General features: G+C 40.2%; 1 protein-coding gene across 9 annotated transcripts in view; it reads left to right on the top strand.

Moving 5' to 3' along the window:
• The window catches only part of nrg1 (neuregulin 1), a 103,736-nt gene that overhangs the window by 37,558 nt on the left and 46,665 nt on the right, over window positions 1-19,513 (top strand). For 3 of the 9 annotated variants that reach the window (XM_077243424.1, XM_077243421.1, XM_077243423.1), the window contains exon 1: window positions 11,100-11,308. The exons of 5 other annotated variants lie outside the window; for them this stretch is intronic. In XM_077243424.1, the coding sequence (XP_077099539.1) occupies window positions 11,233-11,308 (76 nt within the window). In that variant the 5' untranslated portion in view covers window positions 11,100-11,232. Of the gene's footprint in view, window positions 1-10,935; window positions 11,309-19,513 lie in introns of those variants that run through there. One more of the 9 variants, XM_077243422.1, reaches the window with a different exon arrangement.

Genomic DNA, 19,513 nt, shown 5'->3' with positions numbered 1-19,513 from the left:
AAGCTCATGAAGTGACTAAGCGGCTCTGGAGATGATGTTTATGCAATCATGTCCTCATATAATGATGTGACGGAGGCTTGAAACAGTGCAAGTGTCACGCGTGTGTATGTGTGTGTGGGTGTGGGTGTGTGGGGTAAATTATATCACGTGTGTGTGTGTGGTGAGTGGTGAGTACCGCCAGAGGTGGCTGCGTCAGAGCCAAATATAGCGCATTTCAAAATTAAATTATTTTATCGGCAAATCGGTTTTGAAAATGGCCGATACCGATAACCATAAGAATGCTTAATCAGCCAGGCCGATAATCGGTCGACCCCTAGTTTTGTCCCACAACTACAGCGTCTCACGGTCACCCAGTTGCCCTGCTGCACGGGCTCTAATGCCGGAACCGAACCGAACAATGTAGAGTTCACTAAGCTAGTCGCATCCAAAGCAGTATCTAAAGCCCTTGCACTCTTACTATCCTCAGTTGGGATGCATGTCTATAGTTCTGAAATCTTCTCCGTTAGCCTGACTGTCTCCCTGCATTTATTACAAGTAAATCCTATATTGCTGACAGAGAAGGCTATACTATTCATGTGACATGAAGTGCAGGTGACAAAAACAGGAGAAGACATTACTCACCGTGTTTGTTGACTGATCCTATACTTACCACAGTTATTTGATGGATTCGTAAAAGTCCCGCTATCAAGTAGTTAGGCCCTAACAGGCTCCTTGAAGGTGGCTCCCCAACGAGTGGATGCTTAGCATTACTAAGGCATTAAGTATAACATTGCAGGCCCCCATGGAGCCTCCGTATTTCTAGCCCAGAGCATGGTCAATACTTATCAGGTTTGAGGATAGTGTTCCAGAATGAATACTGAGCTCCCTGAGTCTGGTCGGAAGGTCGAAGGACTCTCATGAGGCCTCCCTGTTAGATCAGCCCTAGAGCTGGATGCACTCTCCTTATTAGGGTCCCTTTTAAGAGTGCCCAGCCTCTACAGGGCTTTGAAGCATTATGTAGATCCAGGATTGAGTAGAGTTATTCCCCTTGTTCGCAAGGGATAGAAAGTGCTATGCTTAGTTCTACTCTCCAGGGTGCCCGTCTCTATGGTACGGTCTGTGAGTGATTACTGCCACTATCTGCAATCCTATGTCCCCCTCAGAAAGTGACAGGACGGGACTCATTTGGACAACCTGGCCATATTCCCTTAATACTCTTCCCATTTTTTCCATTTCATTTTTTATTCAAAACATTCAGTAAATGACAATGAAATTCCAACCTCTGATGTAGTATGTGAGTTTTTATTTCCAGTTTGCACATGCATTCAAACTGGAAACCCATTGAATGAAGGAGTAATCCCGGTAGCTCATGGTGTGATGGACCAGTGCTGTGTGTATGTGCATATCGACTCAAAAGTCTCTCTCCTCCTGCATGTGGCAGCTGTGGGTGCATCGGACTTCTCAGGCACTTCATTCCCTAAAGTCTTTGCGGTTTTTGTTGTTAAACGAGGGCTGCGCAGCTGTAAGTACACACTGCACATTATCCATGTGGTAAATACATCATCCATGTGCCTCAGAACAGCCCTGAAAACTAACAATTGTTGCATTTGCATCTACAGTTAATGCTTTGCTTTTTCTTTGGTTCGAAAGAAGATTAGAAAACAGATTCTAACAGAAACAGCTGAAACATTTACATTACTACAAACCATTGTAGACCTGACTTGTAGATAAGACTTGTCAAGTTTTATTTTATTCTGATTTTTTTGTTGTAGTTTGAAGCAAATAGAATATAAATAAAAATATTTGATTATAGTTTTTATAATTTTGAATTAGCTTGAATTCTATTTAGATTGAATTCATTTTATTTCAGGTTTAGTTTTAGTAATTTTAGTACTTCAGCTTAAACATGTTTATTTCAGTTAGTTACCATGCAGCATTTGTAAGTTTATTTATTTTGAAGTTTAGCATTTAATATTTATATTTTATTTCAGATTTATTTCAATAACCAAAAACTATTTTTGATAGTTTTAGTTAAAATTAACAACACTGTAAGCATTTGGACATTTTTAATTTTAGATCAGTTTGAACACTAAAATGTCTGTTCTGAGATCAGTGCTCCTTTCGTGCATAATGTCATCAGCTCCTTTGAATCTGTAGCTCAGTGCTTCCAGCAGAGGGAACTGTCTTCTCTTACTAACACTTCTGATCTAAAGCCATACTAAGATGAATGCGATTGGGCCTCAGTCAGTCTTTATCTTGTTCATTCAGAGATGTTTGAACCTCCAAACATATCCACACAAACTTTCTCAAAGAAATATTGTGAAAATAGTTAGTTTGCCGTTTAAAGCATGCACAGCGTGTTTGTTATTCACAGCATACAATAGGTGAAGTGCAGTGAAAAAGTCCAGAACAAATCTTGACTGATATCACTGTGACGTTCGCAATAAGAGTACGTGGAGAGAGCTGTTTGTTTGACCTTCTGTCATACAGATCTATTTAAAATAGATGATATTGGTCGAGATGTGTTCAACGAAAGCCCTCTAATCTGCTGTTTCACCCACGTCTCCAGGCAGGAGAATGGAAACACCCTTCAGTCCTATCAGGAAGAAAAATAATGAACTCATGCTTTCTAATGTCTCTATAAATAGATGCCACAGGCCATAAAAACAGAAAATGCTGTTGGATTGACGAGGAGGACGATTTGGGCAGGATTGTGGAGGCCGGGTCCTGAATCCCCGTAGGGGTTAATAAGAATGAAAAGTTAAAATTGGGTGGTTCCTTTTATTTTATTGAATTAGAAAAAAAGAATTCCTGAGTTTTTCTACACTTCAATCTCTGTTGCATTTAACATTTGACTAATGGGTGCAGAACACTATAGTTAATTTATGTAAGTGAGGATTGAAAAATAAAGTAAAGTGTGACATTTTATGCCCAAAAATTCTTCATACAGTGACTACCAGTAAAATGTATAACAATTTGGGACCAAACATTATTCAGACACTTTGAGCTGACCATGTTTTGCTGAAGTGTTTTTTCTTTAATTGCTAATGCGACCTTTTTACACCACAGACTGAACAAAAAGAAGCATTGCTTGGTAATTGGTTGAGCTAAATTGGTATTATCTAATTGTGTAGTTAAATTTAACAGCTGACAGAAATTCAACATAATTCATTTTTGAGACAGTCTAACAGAAGGAGGGACAAAACCAGTGAAACATCCACTGATTTGTTTACTCCGAGTTCTTGTCATATTTTATTACCATTTCCTAAACTATAGCGAATAACTATGATAATATGAGAAATGTTGAAGGTGTCTGAATAAATTTTGGTTTGACTGTGTATACAAGCAGGCTTTTTTATTGGTCATGCATAACTTTGAGGTTGTTAATCATTTACTATAATGAAACCAATTTGATGATTCCTACCCTGTTTCCATCAACTATAATAGTTTCAGTTTTAGTTGATGGCAAAAGGCTAAATGAATTTCTGTCAGAGCGGATTTGAATCTAGAATGGTTTATATCAGGAGTTACTTTAAATGCTGCATTTCCAGGTTTTAGGTTTGTTTGGTTGTCTTTCATCTTATATTGTCATTGGGGAGGGTTGTAAGTGAAGCACTGGAGTTAATCTGAAGATTACAGGAAGTTTCCTCAGGGATGAGTGGGTTTGTTTGAAGGTCATATCCTGTTGTAAGTCACCCATCCGCCTCTTCTGTAGCTCAGTAACACACACATTGCCATCGCATGATGAGGCAGCGCAGGTGGTGGGCTTTAATCTGTTTGGCTGCCTTCTTCTGCTTGTTTACGTTTGTCTACGTCAAGTTTCAAGAGGATGTACAGTACAGTATATCTGAGTGAAAAAAAGATCTAGCAGGTGGGCAAGGTAAGGAGGTCATTTTAGGTCAGATGTGTCACACGTATTGTAAAGTGTTAGCGATTTTTGGTGCGTTTTATGCCTGTATATAAACACTTTGTGTCACTGTCAGCAACTTCATGTTCATGTTCATATGACAGAAACTGTCAGGAACAGACTGTGGATGGGACAGACCTTTTAATATGACAATGACATCATCTTCAGCAACCTTAAACTGCTCCTTTTGACTAAATCAACCAAAAGACGTGAAAAACTGAAATCTCTTGAAATCCTTTAATGTGAAAAAAGAAGTGAATGGCAAGAAACAGGATTGACTTGTTTTGTCTCATATATTTATATATATATATATATATATATATATATATATATATATAACAGTATCTATACATATATACATATATATATATATATATATATATAAACAGTATCTATACATATATACATATATATATATATATATATATATATATAAACAGTATCTATACATATATACCTATATACATATATACCTATACATATACATATATATATATACAGTATCATATATATATATACACAGTATACAGTATTCCCAAAGGTTCAAGGTGCCTGAAGATGATAATAATAATAATAATAATACATTTATTTTGTATAGCGCCTTTAAAATTAGCTTTCTCAAAGCGCTTTACAGACAAACATAACAACAGAAAAGAAAAGCAACACACTTTAAACACAAAAATAAGCAGGTAAAATAAATAAGCAGGTAAAATAAGTAATCAGATAAAAGCAATCCTAAAATAAAATGTTTTAAGAAGAGATTTAAAAGTCACTAATGTATTTGCTTCCCTAATGTCAGCCGGGAGAGAATTCCAGAGCTTGGGAGCAGCGAAGGAAAATCACCCCTAGAACGAAACCGCGTCTTGGGAACAACCAACAGACCACTCTGAGAGGAACGCAGATTACGACATGGTGTATAAGGCAATAAAAGATCAGTCAAGTATTGAGGAGCCAGATTATGCATTGTGATGATGTCATGGTCATATTAAAAGGTCTGTCCCATCCACAGTCTGTTCCTGGGGTCCATTAGCTCCTGTATCTGTGTCTTTACTGGTACAGCCTTATACATGAAAAATGACGGCCAAACCCTTCCACAATACGCCTGTATTGTCTGAACTGTCAGGCTTATTTGTCAATGTTTTCTTCTTATGCGGTTTTGGAATGAACAACAAAGCCCTGTATTTGGTGGACTGGCCTACATTTCTACTGTGAGATTACAACATATAATATAAAGGTAATCCAAAGAAGTCCCTTACCAAATGACACCAATGCAGTGAAAGATTAGCAGCCTCTTTAAAATCATTGGCAGATCCTAGCATATATAAGCTACATTCACACTGGACTTTGATTTTGAAAATGTTCTGGCAAATTGCGGGATTGAATACAAGCTGGAACCAAAATGCCAGAATATTGATGCTGACATTAGACCCTTGTAACATTGCCAAGAAACAGTGTCTGTGTGTCGTAGTCAGATATGCTCCTTTCCAAAAGCCATCGCTCTTTCATTTTTTGTTATCCTGTTATAAACAATCACATCTCATAGAGCACTTTATTGTAACCTCGTACAAACAACTATTTCATGTATTAAAATACGAACTGCCCTTTATATTCCACATCACTATGTAAAAAACACTGCTATAAAGTCACAACACATTATTAATAACACGTTTGCAGGATAACACTATAGCATAAAATATTGCTTGCAGGTCTTTAGGATCACATGACACACGGGATGTGATCAGCTGGAGGATTGACCTTTGCCTGCGTCTCGCTGACTCTTCTGCTTATGTTTAATATTTCACTTTACTGGAAACTCTGTGATGAGGCTCATATTGGGACATTTTACAATTAAATGTATTAATGGCAACTCTCTCATAAACAATGACTGTCTTTATGCACATTTTCTTGATCCTTGAAGATTTGAGGTCTAATGATATTCAGCTGTCAGTAACTGATGATAGCACTGCGGTAAAAACATCCAGAGCGCTTGTGCGAGTTGCGCTCAAGTTGGGCTTTGTTGAGTGCGCTCTTCCTTCAGTCACAACTATGTTTATGAAACAACCCAAACAACTTCACTTTCAGAAATGCTGAAAGAAAACAGTCCATTATGAGCAGTACACACAGCGTGCCGGACATCTGGACGAGAGAGTCGTCTTCAACATTCGCCCTTTTCATCTCAGTAACTTCAGCGCATCAAGCACAGGGCTGGTGTTTTACGCTAGCTTTCACACTAATCATAATATTTATATTATGCTCGTTCAATTATAGTTTTTGTCATGTTTTTTTTTTGGTTTTGATGACCTTTTATGGCGATGTAAAACATACACCTGCAAATTGGCTCTATTGCGTTCAACACCCACATCCACAATTCAGAAAATATTTACTTCATCAAAGGTGCTTTTCTGCAAGAAAACAAAACGAAACGGAGTGAGTGATTCGAAGTTGTTTTGCAGTACTTACAGGGCTAGATGATGATATAAGATATATAAATAACTATAAACATGGGCATTGCACTAGACAAGATCTCCTGCAGTGCGTATTAGACCACGTATTATTCACTTGACACAAATCTGTGTGAAACAAATCTTTTGTCAAGACAGTCATTCAGTTTGGTTATCGTGGCAATATTAACTCTATTTATTGTATGGTACTAAATTATATTTTTGCAGTAGTTATTATCCATTTATTCACTTTTTGAGCATAGACCTGAAAATGAAAACTGTCATAAATCTTGACTGAAGTCTGGTCTTTTTAAAGAAGGTATTTGCCAGATTACTGCTAGAGTTTTAAGAAAGTGAACATAAAAAAGTTATAGAAATTCTAGATTTATTGTTATGAAATATGCACATACTATTTTCTAGAAATGTGACCATAAGGGGTAGTGTGTATCCAAGACAACAAAGCCCAAATAAATATGAGGAGAGCAGTGGATAATATTCTGATCTCTTCAAGTTCGAACAGGCTGCAGGTTCACACTTTGCCCCTCCTAGAAACTCACAAAAAGGAAAAGGACCTAAAAACACACTCTTTTGTGACGTCTGATATGTTTTGTGTTGAATCTCCTTCCTAACTATTTTTTAAAGGACTCTTTTGACATAGAGGATCCTGCTGTCTGTACAGGCATTATTCATATTCCTCTACGAGACAGCAGGATCATGACACCTGTGGAGTGAAAGTCAACAGCTGAAAAAGTGAGAGTAATCATTGCAAAAATGATTTGATGGTTGCTGTATGAACAGATCTGATGTGTGGAGAGATGGTCAAGAGCTTGTTTTGAGGACAAGGGGTTGTTGGGCCGTACGATTTACATGTAGGCGTCATGTTTATACAGATTGCGCTCACGGAAATTCTGCGATTTCTCAGAAAAGTTCTTTGGAAAGTTGAGGTTCTCTAAGTGCCTTGAACCCACTACTATAAATTGTTTGTTCAATAAGACATGGCGTAGGTGAATAAAAGTCACCAATTACGTATCTTTTTGGACATGACAGCATTGAGCAACGCAAGCGTGTATTTACAACACTGTTTTGTAACGATTCATATTTTTAAGCCTGTTGCAGCAGTAAGGGACCCTACATCCAAATGTTGTGATTTTCTGCACCATCATGTTTCTGAGTAATAGTGCCCGTAATAAAGGAAACCATTTATATGGTAAATAGCCAACGCTACGTTACGATTCCCAAATGCCCATGTGACTAACAAGTGAAATATTTGACAGGAAGCTGAACTCAAATTTTTTATAATCACATTGCATTAAAGCACATAAGTTTCTACCAATATTTCACTTTTATCTGAATTGAAATATCATGCTTGCACGTTGTAAATTTTTTTGTTTTTTTGTTAATGCTAATGTAATGTTTTTTTTACTTATTTTATGGTACTAAATTATATTTATGCAGTTGTTATAATCCATTTGTCCATATAATCTATAGACCCGAAAAAGAAATGTCCTACTTAAGCTGTAATAAATCTTGAATGTTTTGGAGCACAGACTGAAGTTTGGTCTTTGAAGACTGAAGACAGCACTTGCCAGATTAGCCTACTGTGAAAGTCAAAACGTTTTTAAAAAGTAAACTTAAAAAAAGTTATAGAATTTTAGAATTTATTGTTATGAAAAAATGCACATAAATAGTATTTTCAGTTTTTATAAGAAGTATATATTTTCCAATACACGTTTTTCTCTTAAACTGTGAGAAAATCAAAGCTTTAAAGTGTGACTATTTTATTTCAGGACCATTTAACCTTTTTTAAGTCATGTCCATTGTTTATTTGTGTGTGTGTGTGTGTGTGTGTGTGTGTGTGTGTGTGTGTGTGTGTGTGTGTGTGTGTGTGTGTGTGTGTGTGTGTGTGTGTGTGTGTGTGTGTGTGTGTGTGTGTGTGTGTGTGTGTCTGTGTCTGTGTCTGTGTCTGTGTCTGTGTCTCTGTGTGTGTGTGTGTGTGTGTGTGTGTGTGTGTGTCTGTGTCTGTGTCTGTGTCTGTGTATGTGTGTGTCTGTGTGTGTGTCTGTGTCTGTGTCTGTGTCTGTGTCTGTGTCTCTGTGTGTGTGTGTGTGTGTGTGTGTGTGTGTGTGTGTGTGTGTGTGTGTGTGTGTGTGTGTGTGTGTGTGTGTCTGTGTCTGTGTCTGTGTCTGTGTCTGTGTCTGTGTCTGTGTGTGTGTGTGTGCGCACCAAAGGGGTTAAACTTACATTGGCCTCATAAGTCTCAATAGTTGAACTCTGTTACGTTGTTTTCACCTTTGAAATTCGGCACACTTCTCTTTTAGTCAGTATTGTGCAGATTTTTCATTATCTTCATAATGTTCAACTCTGTCAGGGGAAAATTCATCGTGATTTTTGTAAACAGAAAAAAAAATGATTTGATATGGTGCAATGGAAATGTAGTTTCCAATGAATAGCGATTTGAGGTTCCTTCCTGTCCCTGACGTCCCGTTTGAGTCAGTAAGTGGAGTCTATTCCTTTTCGCTGAGCCTGATCCCGATGGATGAGCTCTGGCTGTGTTCACGCAGGTTTGCTCCGCTCTATTGAAGCCCACACATTCCTCTCCCTCCAAGATCACTCAACCGTATCCTTAACTGTAGCCGTATCTGTGACGCATCAGCCTTTGTACAGAAGGAAAGAGTCCTGGATTTCCTCGACCCCACCCACCTCAAGGAGACTCTCAGGATGACTACAGTACCTGAAGGGGCGAGTTTCATTCAACACCCACTGGGTGAAACTGAAAGGTTCGATTTAAACCGAACCGAGGACTGACTTTGAAGTGTTACCTGTTTGACGTGACGTGCCAGTGCTTGTGCTGAAGGAAATGGCTCATGACTGGATTTGTGAGGGAGCATGTCTGAAGTTACCGCTGTAAATGAAACATTCGTACCGCCTCATCTCAGATCTGATTTCAAACGACAAAATCTTTAAAACAAGTAATATATGTTCTGCCATCCTTTCACTTGTTTTACTTTCGCTCAGTAATAAAAAACATTAAATATTAAAATTAAAAAAATATTAAAAAAAACTAAGGCATTCCTACTTACCAATATTAATCAGCAAAAACACTCAACAAACGTTTATTTCATTTAGCGCCAATTTAAACATTAACATTCAAACATTTCATTCTGCTAACATTTTAAAATGGATATAAAAAAGTAAAAATACTTATTTGTGAATGAATAGGCATCCATATGGAAGCTTGTTTCCGCCACAGAATAAAAAATAAAAAAGGTAACGTGTTATAAAGTCAGAATTGTGATATATAAACTTGAGTAAAAAAGTTATTTTTTCCCCCCTTAGAATTGGACTTTATAACTCGCAATTGCGACTTTATATCTCACAATTCTGAGAAAAGATGTCAGAATTGCGTGATTTAAAGTCGCAATTGTGAGAAAAAGTCAGAATTCTCACAATTCGTACTTTATATCACGCAATTGCGACTTTATAGCACGCAAATCTGACTTTATATCTCGCAATTCTGAGAAATAAAGTCGCAATTATCTTTTAAAATGTTTTATTCTGTGGCGGAAACAAGCTCTCATACAGTACTTCCATTAGGCTGTTATTACATATTTTTTACATTTATCGGTAACAGTGTGTATGGAGTTGATATATATTGGTTGAGATTGGATATTTTATTGTACAGACTCATTTTCTCTGCTTGAACATGTAGATTACCATTGTTTTAAAGCTCACTTAAAGACAATCTTTAAAAACTAATAATTTAATAATGTAATCTTTAGCAAATCTCCAAATGAATATCCATTTCCATACTGTACATGCTGTAATGGCTAAATTCACGTGTAGTTTTATAAATCAGCTAGTAGTTTTATTTCATATGTATTAATGTTTTATTATTCATTAAATAAAATTATAGATTTTTTAAAATCTGCCATTTATCAGACATAATATGAAAATAATTATCAACCAGAATGTTAGTACGGGTGCATCCCTAAGGAAAATGAAAGACTAGCAGACAGGGACTGTAATCCTGTATGAAAATACATGCTTTTTTCTATTTTAGGTACACTCAGTTAACCAACACACATATTTCATGTATTGTTATTCACACACACATCATTAGGCATATTTTTATTTTAAAAGTTTTATATTTAGGATTTGCTTATGATACCAACATGAGCAAAACATGTCACTTGTCTTGTTTTAAAGATAAAGTTTAAACTGTTAGATCTGCTGTTGTTCAACATATTTCTGTGAAAAGCCCAGTTTCGGTATGGATGGCAGAAGTATTGGCACGGTCTTCCTGGTTGGTGTATCCTGACATTTGTCCCACACGTCATGTCAAACAAGACCACAGAGCCACATCAAACCTGACAACATCAACTGAAATCCAGCATGTCTGGTCTTGTCAAGCGTGCCATGCTTATGTCAGCCGTGTGTCGTCACATCCAAAGAGAGGAAGACACAAGTATTATGTGTGTATAACACTTTTCCATTGATAAATTACAGTTGAGTATTTCATTATCATGACACATTTCACAGTACTCAGTTCGATCACAGTTTATGAGTATATGATGACAGAACCAATGTGACACCCGTCCTTTTTATACACAATCAGACCATTAGAGCTGAATGTCCTCAAAGATTAGGAAGTCTTCAAAGGGGCTTTAATACACCAACACAACGGCCGTTGCTAATTTATAAATAAAGAAGTGCACTGATTCGTGGGACATGTGGAAATCTGACACATTGCGAGTTGATCCCGCCTCTCCTCAGTAAAACACACTTGCAGACGGGGGAGAGTTTCTGTTCCTAGAGTTGTCTGAGGGAGTCCACGCTCACACACTCACATCTCGTGCTCAACTTACACTGACTGACAGCTGAACGGAGCGAGAACACAGAGCCAGCATGTCTGAGAAACAGCCAAGAAAAGAAGGGAAAGGTGGCGGAAAGAAAAAGGATAAGGACTCAGGCTCCCCGGAAGGTAAGCGTCTGCTCTGCTGAGGTGTGGTGAAGTGTGTGTGTCAAGGTTTCAGGTGGTGGGAATGGATTGACAGCTTTACTATTGGGCAGATTTCAATAGTTTCTTTACCTGTGAGCTGCGCTTTCAGGTTACAGGTGTTGCAATCCACTGTGATGTTTGAGTGCATGCGACTCTGTCAAGCGAGAAAGGGCAGAAATATTTGTAACCATTAACACAACCCACCGGTCTGGTGACTTATAGGAGAGAGTTTCCCGCCTGTAACATCGGCCGCTTGACTTCTGGACTTCAGGGAGTACAGCGGACCAGCGTTTCAGCGTTTCAATACACACCCGGAGAAAAGGCATCACAGCATATATTTTTCCAGTACTTTAACTCTTTAGTTTGAGCTTCATTTTTAAGTTATAAAAGATTCAACTAGGAAATTTTTTAAAAGTCTGTTGTAACGCCAATTTTGATTATACCTAAAAATGTAAGGCAGCAACTGAACTTAAGTTGTTAATTTGAAGTAGGGGACATTTATTTGCATTATAAATGACATTTATTAGCGTAACAATTTGAGATACATTTGAATTGGAAAACTGTACCTCAATGTGAAAAGGTCTCAGTATTTGGTGTGTCTCCTTCACTGTATTGACAGCAGCACTGGGGCTTCATCAACTAAACCTGATGATCATGTTCTCCAGCATTAATTCAGATGATCAGCCAAACTCTACAATGCTAAATTCACTGGTTATTTCTAAGTTTAAATTAGATTTGAATCTCTGATTTTCAATGTGGTCTGAGGCCCACTGTATGTCACTGAACACACACTCTTGGTTATTGATTATTAAGTATTAACGTTACGTGTGACTAGAGTTAAAAGTTAGTGAACGCTCCCATTCACAGCCTGCTTTTTAATGTTATTTTTGAATGTATTTTTGAATGTACAGTCGATTCTGTGAATGATCTCTTTCTGAAGAACTCACTTGAACTGATTCAGTTCGAGCTCATGTTGAAACACGCTCATGCCAGCTTTTGACGAACCTCAGCCGGATGATATGCGTCCTGTTCGTTGAGTTTCATGCGTATAAACGTGAGGAATTATTGTGTTTGAAGTATTTGAACTCTTGATTCACCTTAAAAAATTTCTGAATATATCTGTGATAAGGTTCAAAGTTGAGGCAAGGAGGCAGGAACCGGCGAATATTTAAATACTTTTTTAAACATAAAATAAAAAAAATAAAAAAATGAAAGCAAAAGACAGCAGCCCCTCACGGACGACTGCTGTCACATATATGAAATTAAAACACAACATAAAATCAGGCCTGTTCCTCTCTCGATCTCCACTGTCGTCGCTCCTCCTTTTATGCTTCCGCTCCTCCGTGAGAGATACGAGACCGGTGCATTGCGCAGGTCACTCCACCGGCACTCGGCCTCGTCCTACTCGCCACAGTATCTTTCCATGATATATAAAATATCAAAGCAACATTTATCTATTGTAAAGAAAGATAGCACTTGCATACTTTGAAATGAAAGCATTATTTGAAATGATCAAAAATAGATCAAGTGTTTAAAATGAAGACAAAAGTGTTGAACACTCTTTGGTTGTTATTAGTAGTCTATGGTTAATGTGATTTCTGTACAGATGTAGTTCCTCTGCTTGGACACCTGTGTGAATCTGAGGAGAACTGACTCATACATTCACCAAAACACCTATAGTAATCCTCCAGTTGAAGGCAGTCAAGATGTTTCTCTAACGGAGTTTGGTTCCCTCTTTAGGTACAATAGTATTACTATAGAAAAAAGATCTCTGATAGAAGCAGGATCTGCCTGTCTGAATCTCATATTAGATCATGAATTTCTTCACTGGAATGTGGACCCTGATCCGACTCAATTTTGCGGCCTGAAAGACAGTGTAGGAGTTTCCCCAAAGGGAGCACGTCCGTGACACACAGAAACAGCTGGACGGGCAGTGCCTGGACCCAGAGACCGAAAGGAAACAGAAATTACGGTATTCACTGTTATCTGTCCATGATTTTATCAGGTTGAAATACACTGCCTGGCCAAAGAAAAAGAAGAAAACAAAAGGTTGTTTGGATTTATACTTTAGAGTCTATGATTGGATCATTATTGCAGTTATTATTATGTTTATAGCATTTTATATGTTTGGCAACAGTTCTTCTAATCCTAATTGATTGAGTGTGTAGCTGAAAAGCAACTATGTAGGAAGTCACATCATAACCATATTCCAGGATGATAATGTTAAGATTGGCTCAGATTGTGAAAGAATGGTTGAGAGGAGCACGAAGAATCATTTTCACATATGAATCCAGAGCTTAAATCCACTGAAAGTATTTAGGATGTGCTGGAGGAGACTTTACAGAGTGCTGGACTCTTGCATTGACAATACCAGATCTTGACAGAAAATTGATGCAACTCTTGATGGAAATAACATCACCACTTTTATATATGGCCCAGCAAGCAATAGCCGTCGTTTCACCGTCTAGGTTAACTATAGAACGGACATAGTCCGGCTATGAGTAACCTACTTCTAGACAAAATAACCTTGAATTGACTGTTGTTACATGTAAATAACATGCCAAAATAACTTGCGAGATGTATGATATTCCATCTTGTAAGCAAAGTAAACAGTGATTACAAGGTGTTTGGATTCATTTCTTCACTCGTTTCATTTCTTTATCTAATTGATGACTATCGTTTAGACATCTATTAAATTTTCACTGACAGCCCAAATTTTGCCTTGTTTTAGCCTAGACATCTGGGCTGTGTTTGGACCGCTATTAAACGTCTTTTAAACACTATATTGCTTGTTGGCCATGATGTGACTTCCTACATGGTTGTTTAAGAAATGAAAAGCTACACACTCCATCACTTAGGATTAGAAGAACTGTTGCCAAACATATAACAAACTAGAAACATGATAATCACTGCAATAATGATCCAATCGTAGACTCTTAATCATTTTCCAATTTAAATCCAAACAGTGACTTTTTTCTTGGCCTGACAGTGTATTTTACACACAAAACGCTCAAGTGGACGTCTCTGTATGCAAGGAAGCCCAGTCAGTGTCCCAGCAGAGGTTTCAGTATTGCTGTCATCACTGTGCTATGCAAAAGATTCTTGTTATTAAAAGCACCTTTTCAACAGGAAGTGTTGTATGATAAGGCAACAAGATTTTTTAGCTGCATGCTTTATCATTTTGATCTGGGAATAGGGCAGTTTGGACTGATGGATTTAAAGTTTCTGAGGATTGAGCATCTGTGACTGGCAAACAAACACCTTCAGGTTCAGCAGAAATCAGTGTGCTTCTGTTAGATTAACCAGCCCACAACTGAAGAATAGATTTACAGAATAAATCAAAATCTCTGTATTAGCCAAGTATACAAGCATACAAATAATGTGGGTCGGTGCATTAAATAGCATATTCAGATCAATAATACAGAGAGTTATTTTAACCATTCCTAAACAATTCTCACTATAATCAGCGCAGCAACATTTAAGGGTAAATTTCACTGAAAATCTCTCCTTGGGTTTTTTAGCTGGGAATTTGCCAAAGTCAGAGGGAATTTTATGTAGTTTGGACAAACAAGAGTTTAACACAAAAGTATTTTCTGGATAAATTAACATGTTCTTTAAAAGTGGTCTGTTCATCTTTAGTTATCTGTACGTCTCTTCAGACTTGAGTATTTACTGCAGTATCACCACCTGCTGGTGCGGACTTATAACTTCACTCATCTTGAGTATCGGGATGTCCTTCCTCAGTCTTTTCCCCAAAACTCACTCTCACAGGTTTATGTAGCTGTGTAAATGCTGTCATACCATAGGTGTTTGTTTTGTTTATATAACTTTAATTATAGGGTAACACTCTAGATTAGGGAACACTATTCACTACTAGTTGCTTATTAGCATGCATATTTTCTGTTTATTAGTACTTATAAAGCACATATTAATGACTTATTCTGCATGACCATATTCTACATCCCTTAACCCTTCCCCTTACTTAAACATAACCACTAAAACAACTACCTTCCTTACTGTAAAAAAGCGGTAATTAGGAGTTTATTGAGGGGAAAACACCTAGTTAGAAGAAGTGAATATGTAATCCCTTATCTTAAGTGTTCCCAAATATAGTGAATAACCCTATCGTTTAAAGTAAACACAGCACATTATTTAGTTTAGTTGTGAATCATTTTCACCTTTGTCATGTTGTGATGTTTCTTCTCTAAACTATTAGGCATGTTGTTTTCACTCTCATTCTTTAAGAAAGATGTCATGACATACGCATGCTTTTATTTTGGGTCATGCCCAGGGCGAGCTTTCACTTATTTGTTTTATATGACATCACACTATATTTTACTGATCTAGGTTAGCATGTTGTCACACTGTTACATAGGAACTCGCAATTAGACAGCATATTAGAGTTTTTTCAGGAGAATTTAAACAAAATGATAAAGTTACATATATAGAAACCAAACCAATCACTATTTTTACAATTTGTTGATTATAAGTATTGCAATTAATTGTATAAATTTACTGTTTTAAACGTGCCCTGGCCTGACATTTATTTAAAATACTTTCTGAGAACACTGTTCAACCTTGAGTTTAAATCTCCATTCATTATATTGTGTCAGATATTTCAAAATGTTACTACATATATATATTGGATATGAATACAAATAAAATCCTAATTTAAGGAAGTTTATTGGGATCACTTCAGGGAGCCCTATCAACTTCGAGTGTCTACAGAACGAGCCAATGCACGTTGGTATGCGTGAGAAGCGTCACGGGCCCAGCCCTGCAGCGCAGGTATAAACAGCAAGCGGGCGCACGCACTTATTGTCTTTCGCTGAGTCGTCGGGCTTTTTTTTGACTGTGATTTTCTGCAGACTGCTGCATCATTGAAGACTGCTTCAAAAGAAGATACTCTGTTCCAGTGCTGGTGTGAAGGCGCGATCAGTGGTGGCCACGAGCATTACAGCTCACAACTGCTATTTTCACAGCATTGCTTGTGTGTCTGTATGTGTTGGTCTCGGTGGGCGTTCCTCTCTTGAGTGTGTACCCCGATTACACTGCGGATGTCCCTGGGTGCTTAATTTCTGGATGCAGTCGTTCCCTGGCGCCAGCAGACGGCCACAATAGTGGCCTCTCGTGTCACCTCAGTCACCTAGGGCTTCTGGTCAACTGGGAAAAGAGCAAACTCACCCCCGGGCAGAGGATCTCTTTACTCGTTATGGTGTTGGACTCGATCAACATGACAGCGCGCCTCACAGAGGCCCGCATCCAGTCAGTGTTGAACTGCGTGAGCACGCTCAGACGGAGAACAGCGGCACCACTGAAACTCTTTCAGAGGCTCCTGGGACATATGGCATCTGCAGCCGCGGTAACGCTGCTCGGATTGCTTCGTATGAGGCCGCTCCAACACTGGCTCCACGATCGAGTCCCGAGATGGGCGTTGCAGAGTGGGTCATGCCGGGTCCAAGTGACCCCGCACTGCCGCCAAATTCTCAGCTTGTGGTCGGACCCTTCGTTCCTGCGGGCAGGTGTCCCCCTAGAACACCACTCTGTGGTCACCACGGATGCCTCTGCCACCGGCTGGGGGGCCACGTACAACGGGCATGCAGCTTCAGGTCTGTGGATGGGGCCTCAACTGCATTGGCATATCATCTGCCTCGAGTTGTTAGCAGCACATCTTGCACTGGGCCGCTTCAAAACGCCGCTACTAGGCAAGCATGTACTCGTCCGTATGGACAGCACTGTGACCGCTGCATACATCAACCGTCAGGGTGGTCAACGCTGCCGCTGCATGTCAAAACTCGCCCGCCATCTCCTCCTTTGGAGTCGCTTCGTGCCATTTATATTCCGGACCTGCTCAACCGTGCAGCCGACGAGCTCTCATGGCAGCAGGTGCTACCGGGAGAATGGCGACTCCACCCCCAGGTGGTCCAGCTGATTTTCAAGTCAAGTCAAGTCATCCTCATTTATGTAGCGCTTTTAACCATGTAGATTGTTTCAAAGCAGCTTTACAGAGATAAACATATAATTTAAGAGAGATTGGTTTAGTTTTATAGTGGTTCTTGAAAAATGTTTTTTCCAGCTAAAGTTATTTTTGATTGAGTAGTTATTCAAGTGCTTCGGGACCGCACAGGTAGATCTGTTTGCCGCCCCGGACTCGTCTTTCCCCCAGTGAGCCTTCTTGGCCCAACCAGACCTGGTTCCCAGAACTAGTGCTCCTCGCGACAGCCCCTCCCTGGCCCATTCCTCTGAGAGAAGAACTGCTCTCTCAGGACCTGCTCTCTCAGAGACAGGGCACCCTTTGGTACCCACGACCAGACATCTGGAAACTCCATGACTGGTCCCTGGACGGGACGCGAAGGTTCTAGGTGACCTACCTCCAGCGGTAGTTGACACCACTTCCGCTAGAGCCCCCTCAACGAGGCGCCTCTTTGCGTTGAAGTGGAACCTGTTCGTTGACTGGTGTTCTTCTCATGAGGAGAACCCCCGAACTTGCTCGATCAGAGCCGTGCTTTCCTTCCTGCAAGATGGGTTGGAGCGAAGGCTGTCTCCCTCCACCCTTAAAGTGTATGTTGCCGCTATGGCCGCACATCACAATAGCAGTTGAGGGTAAGTAGCTGGGAAAGCACAATCTGATCGTCAGGTTCCAGAGGGGGGCGAGGAAACTAAATCCTCCTCGCCCGCTCTCTATACCCTCTTGGGATTTGTCTCTGGTCCTTTCGGCTCTTCAGAGACCACCCTTTGAGCCTCTGCAATACTGGAGTTTAAAATTCTGTCCTGTAAAACAGTACTCCAGGTTTCATTGGCCTCCATCAAGAGGGTAGGGGACGTGCATGCATTTTCGGTCGACGAATCGTGCCTGGAATTCGGCCCGGCTAACTCTGACATGATCCTGATACCCCGGCCCGGGATACATGCCCAAGGTTCCCACCACTCCCTTCCGGGAACAGGTGGTGAACCTGCAAGTTATGACTTCGGAGGAGGCAGACCCAGCCCTGGCTTTTCTCTGTCCCGTCCGCACTCAGCGCCTGTATGTGGACAGAACGCAGAGCCTCAGGACCTCCGATCATCTCTTCGTCTGTTACGGAGGCCAGCAGAAGGGAAAGGCTGTCTCCAATTAGAGGATGGCCCAATGGATAGTGGATGCCATCGCCTTGGCTTGCGAAGCCCAAGGCGTGCCTTGTCCACCCGGGTCAAGAGCGCACTCCACTAGGGGTGTCGCCTCTTCTTGGGCGCTGGCACACGGTGCCTCGCTGACAGATATCTGTAGAGCTGCGGGCTGGGCGACACCTTACACGTTCGCTAGATTTTATAGCCTACGTGCTGAGCCGGTTTCTTCCTGTGTGCTTGCTTCAACCAGCCAGTAACACCGAAGTTCCCACTCTAGTGTCGGCTTGCTGCGGCCTCCCCATGGAGCGGATACATGCGCTTCTTTGCTCCAGTCGAGTTCCCCACTCAGACGAACCCTGTAGAGTTCCTCCGCACCCCTTCGGTAGTCAGACGTTGTGGAGTGTCCAACGCCAAGCCCATTGCTCGTATGCTTGTGTAAATTGTGCTAGGCTGGGTTCCATATGTGGTGATCCCTGCGGCGATCCCATATGCGTATTCTTCCACGATCAGCTCCCTGCGGTGAGCCCGTGTCTTTCTCTTGGTAGAGTCCGCTCTGCCATCACTGCCTGGTGTTGCCTCCCCCTTCTCAGGCTGGAGCCACCCCAGTAACATTCCACATGTTGCACTGCCCCTCTGGCCAGTCCATATGTGTATTCTCCACATTTACCTCCCTTCGGGCAGGATGTAGCTTCCGCAGAGTCCCTCTCCCCTGGAAAGGCACGCTTTCCCAGTGTTATCCAAAGATTTCCACTGTGTGGGGTATAACGGAACAGCAGTTCAAACTCCCTCTACGCAGGCCTTCCGCCCCATCCAGTTTGGGGTCTGAGAGTCTTGCGTAGGAGGCTGGATGGGGCAGCAACTGTGGCGTTTTCCATGGGATCCCAATTACATCGTCACGTAGACGTTACGTCGAACGTGAGCGACTGAAATCGAACGTCTCGGATCCCAAACCAGCCCAAATTTTCTCCACCTGCCCAAACCAATTTTGACCCGCACAATCAAATTCAAAACTGGCCAATCTGGCAACACTGCAAAGGGGACAGCAATGGAGAACAATTTGATAATATATTTTGCTCAAAAAAT

The sequence above is a fragment of the Siphateles boraxobius genome, unplaced genomic scaffold (genome assembly GCF_051911475.1).
Source record: "Siphateles boraxobius isolate OS27281-9 unplaced genomic scaffold, OSU_SipBor_1 25, whole genome shotgun sequence".
In the NCBI taxonomy this organism is placed as follows: Eukaryota; Metazoa; Chordata; class Actinopteri; order Cypriniformes; family Leuciscidae; genus Siphateles; species Siphateles boraxobius.
This window is presented reverse-complemented; position numbering and strand designations above follow the sequence as displayed.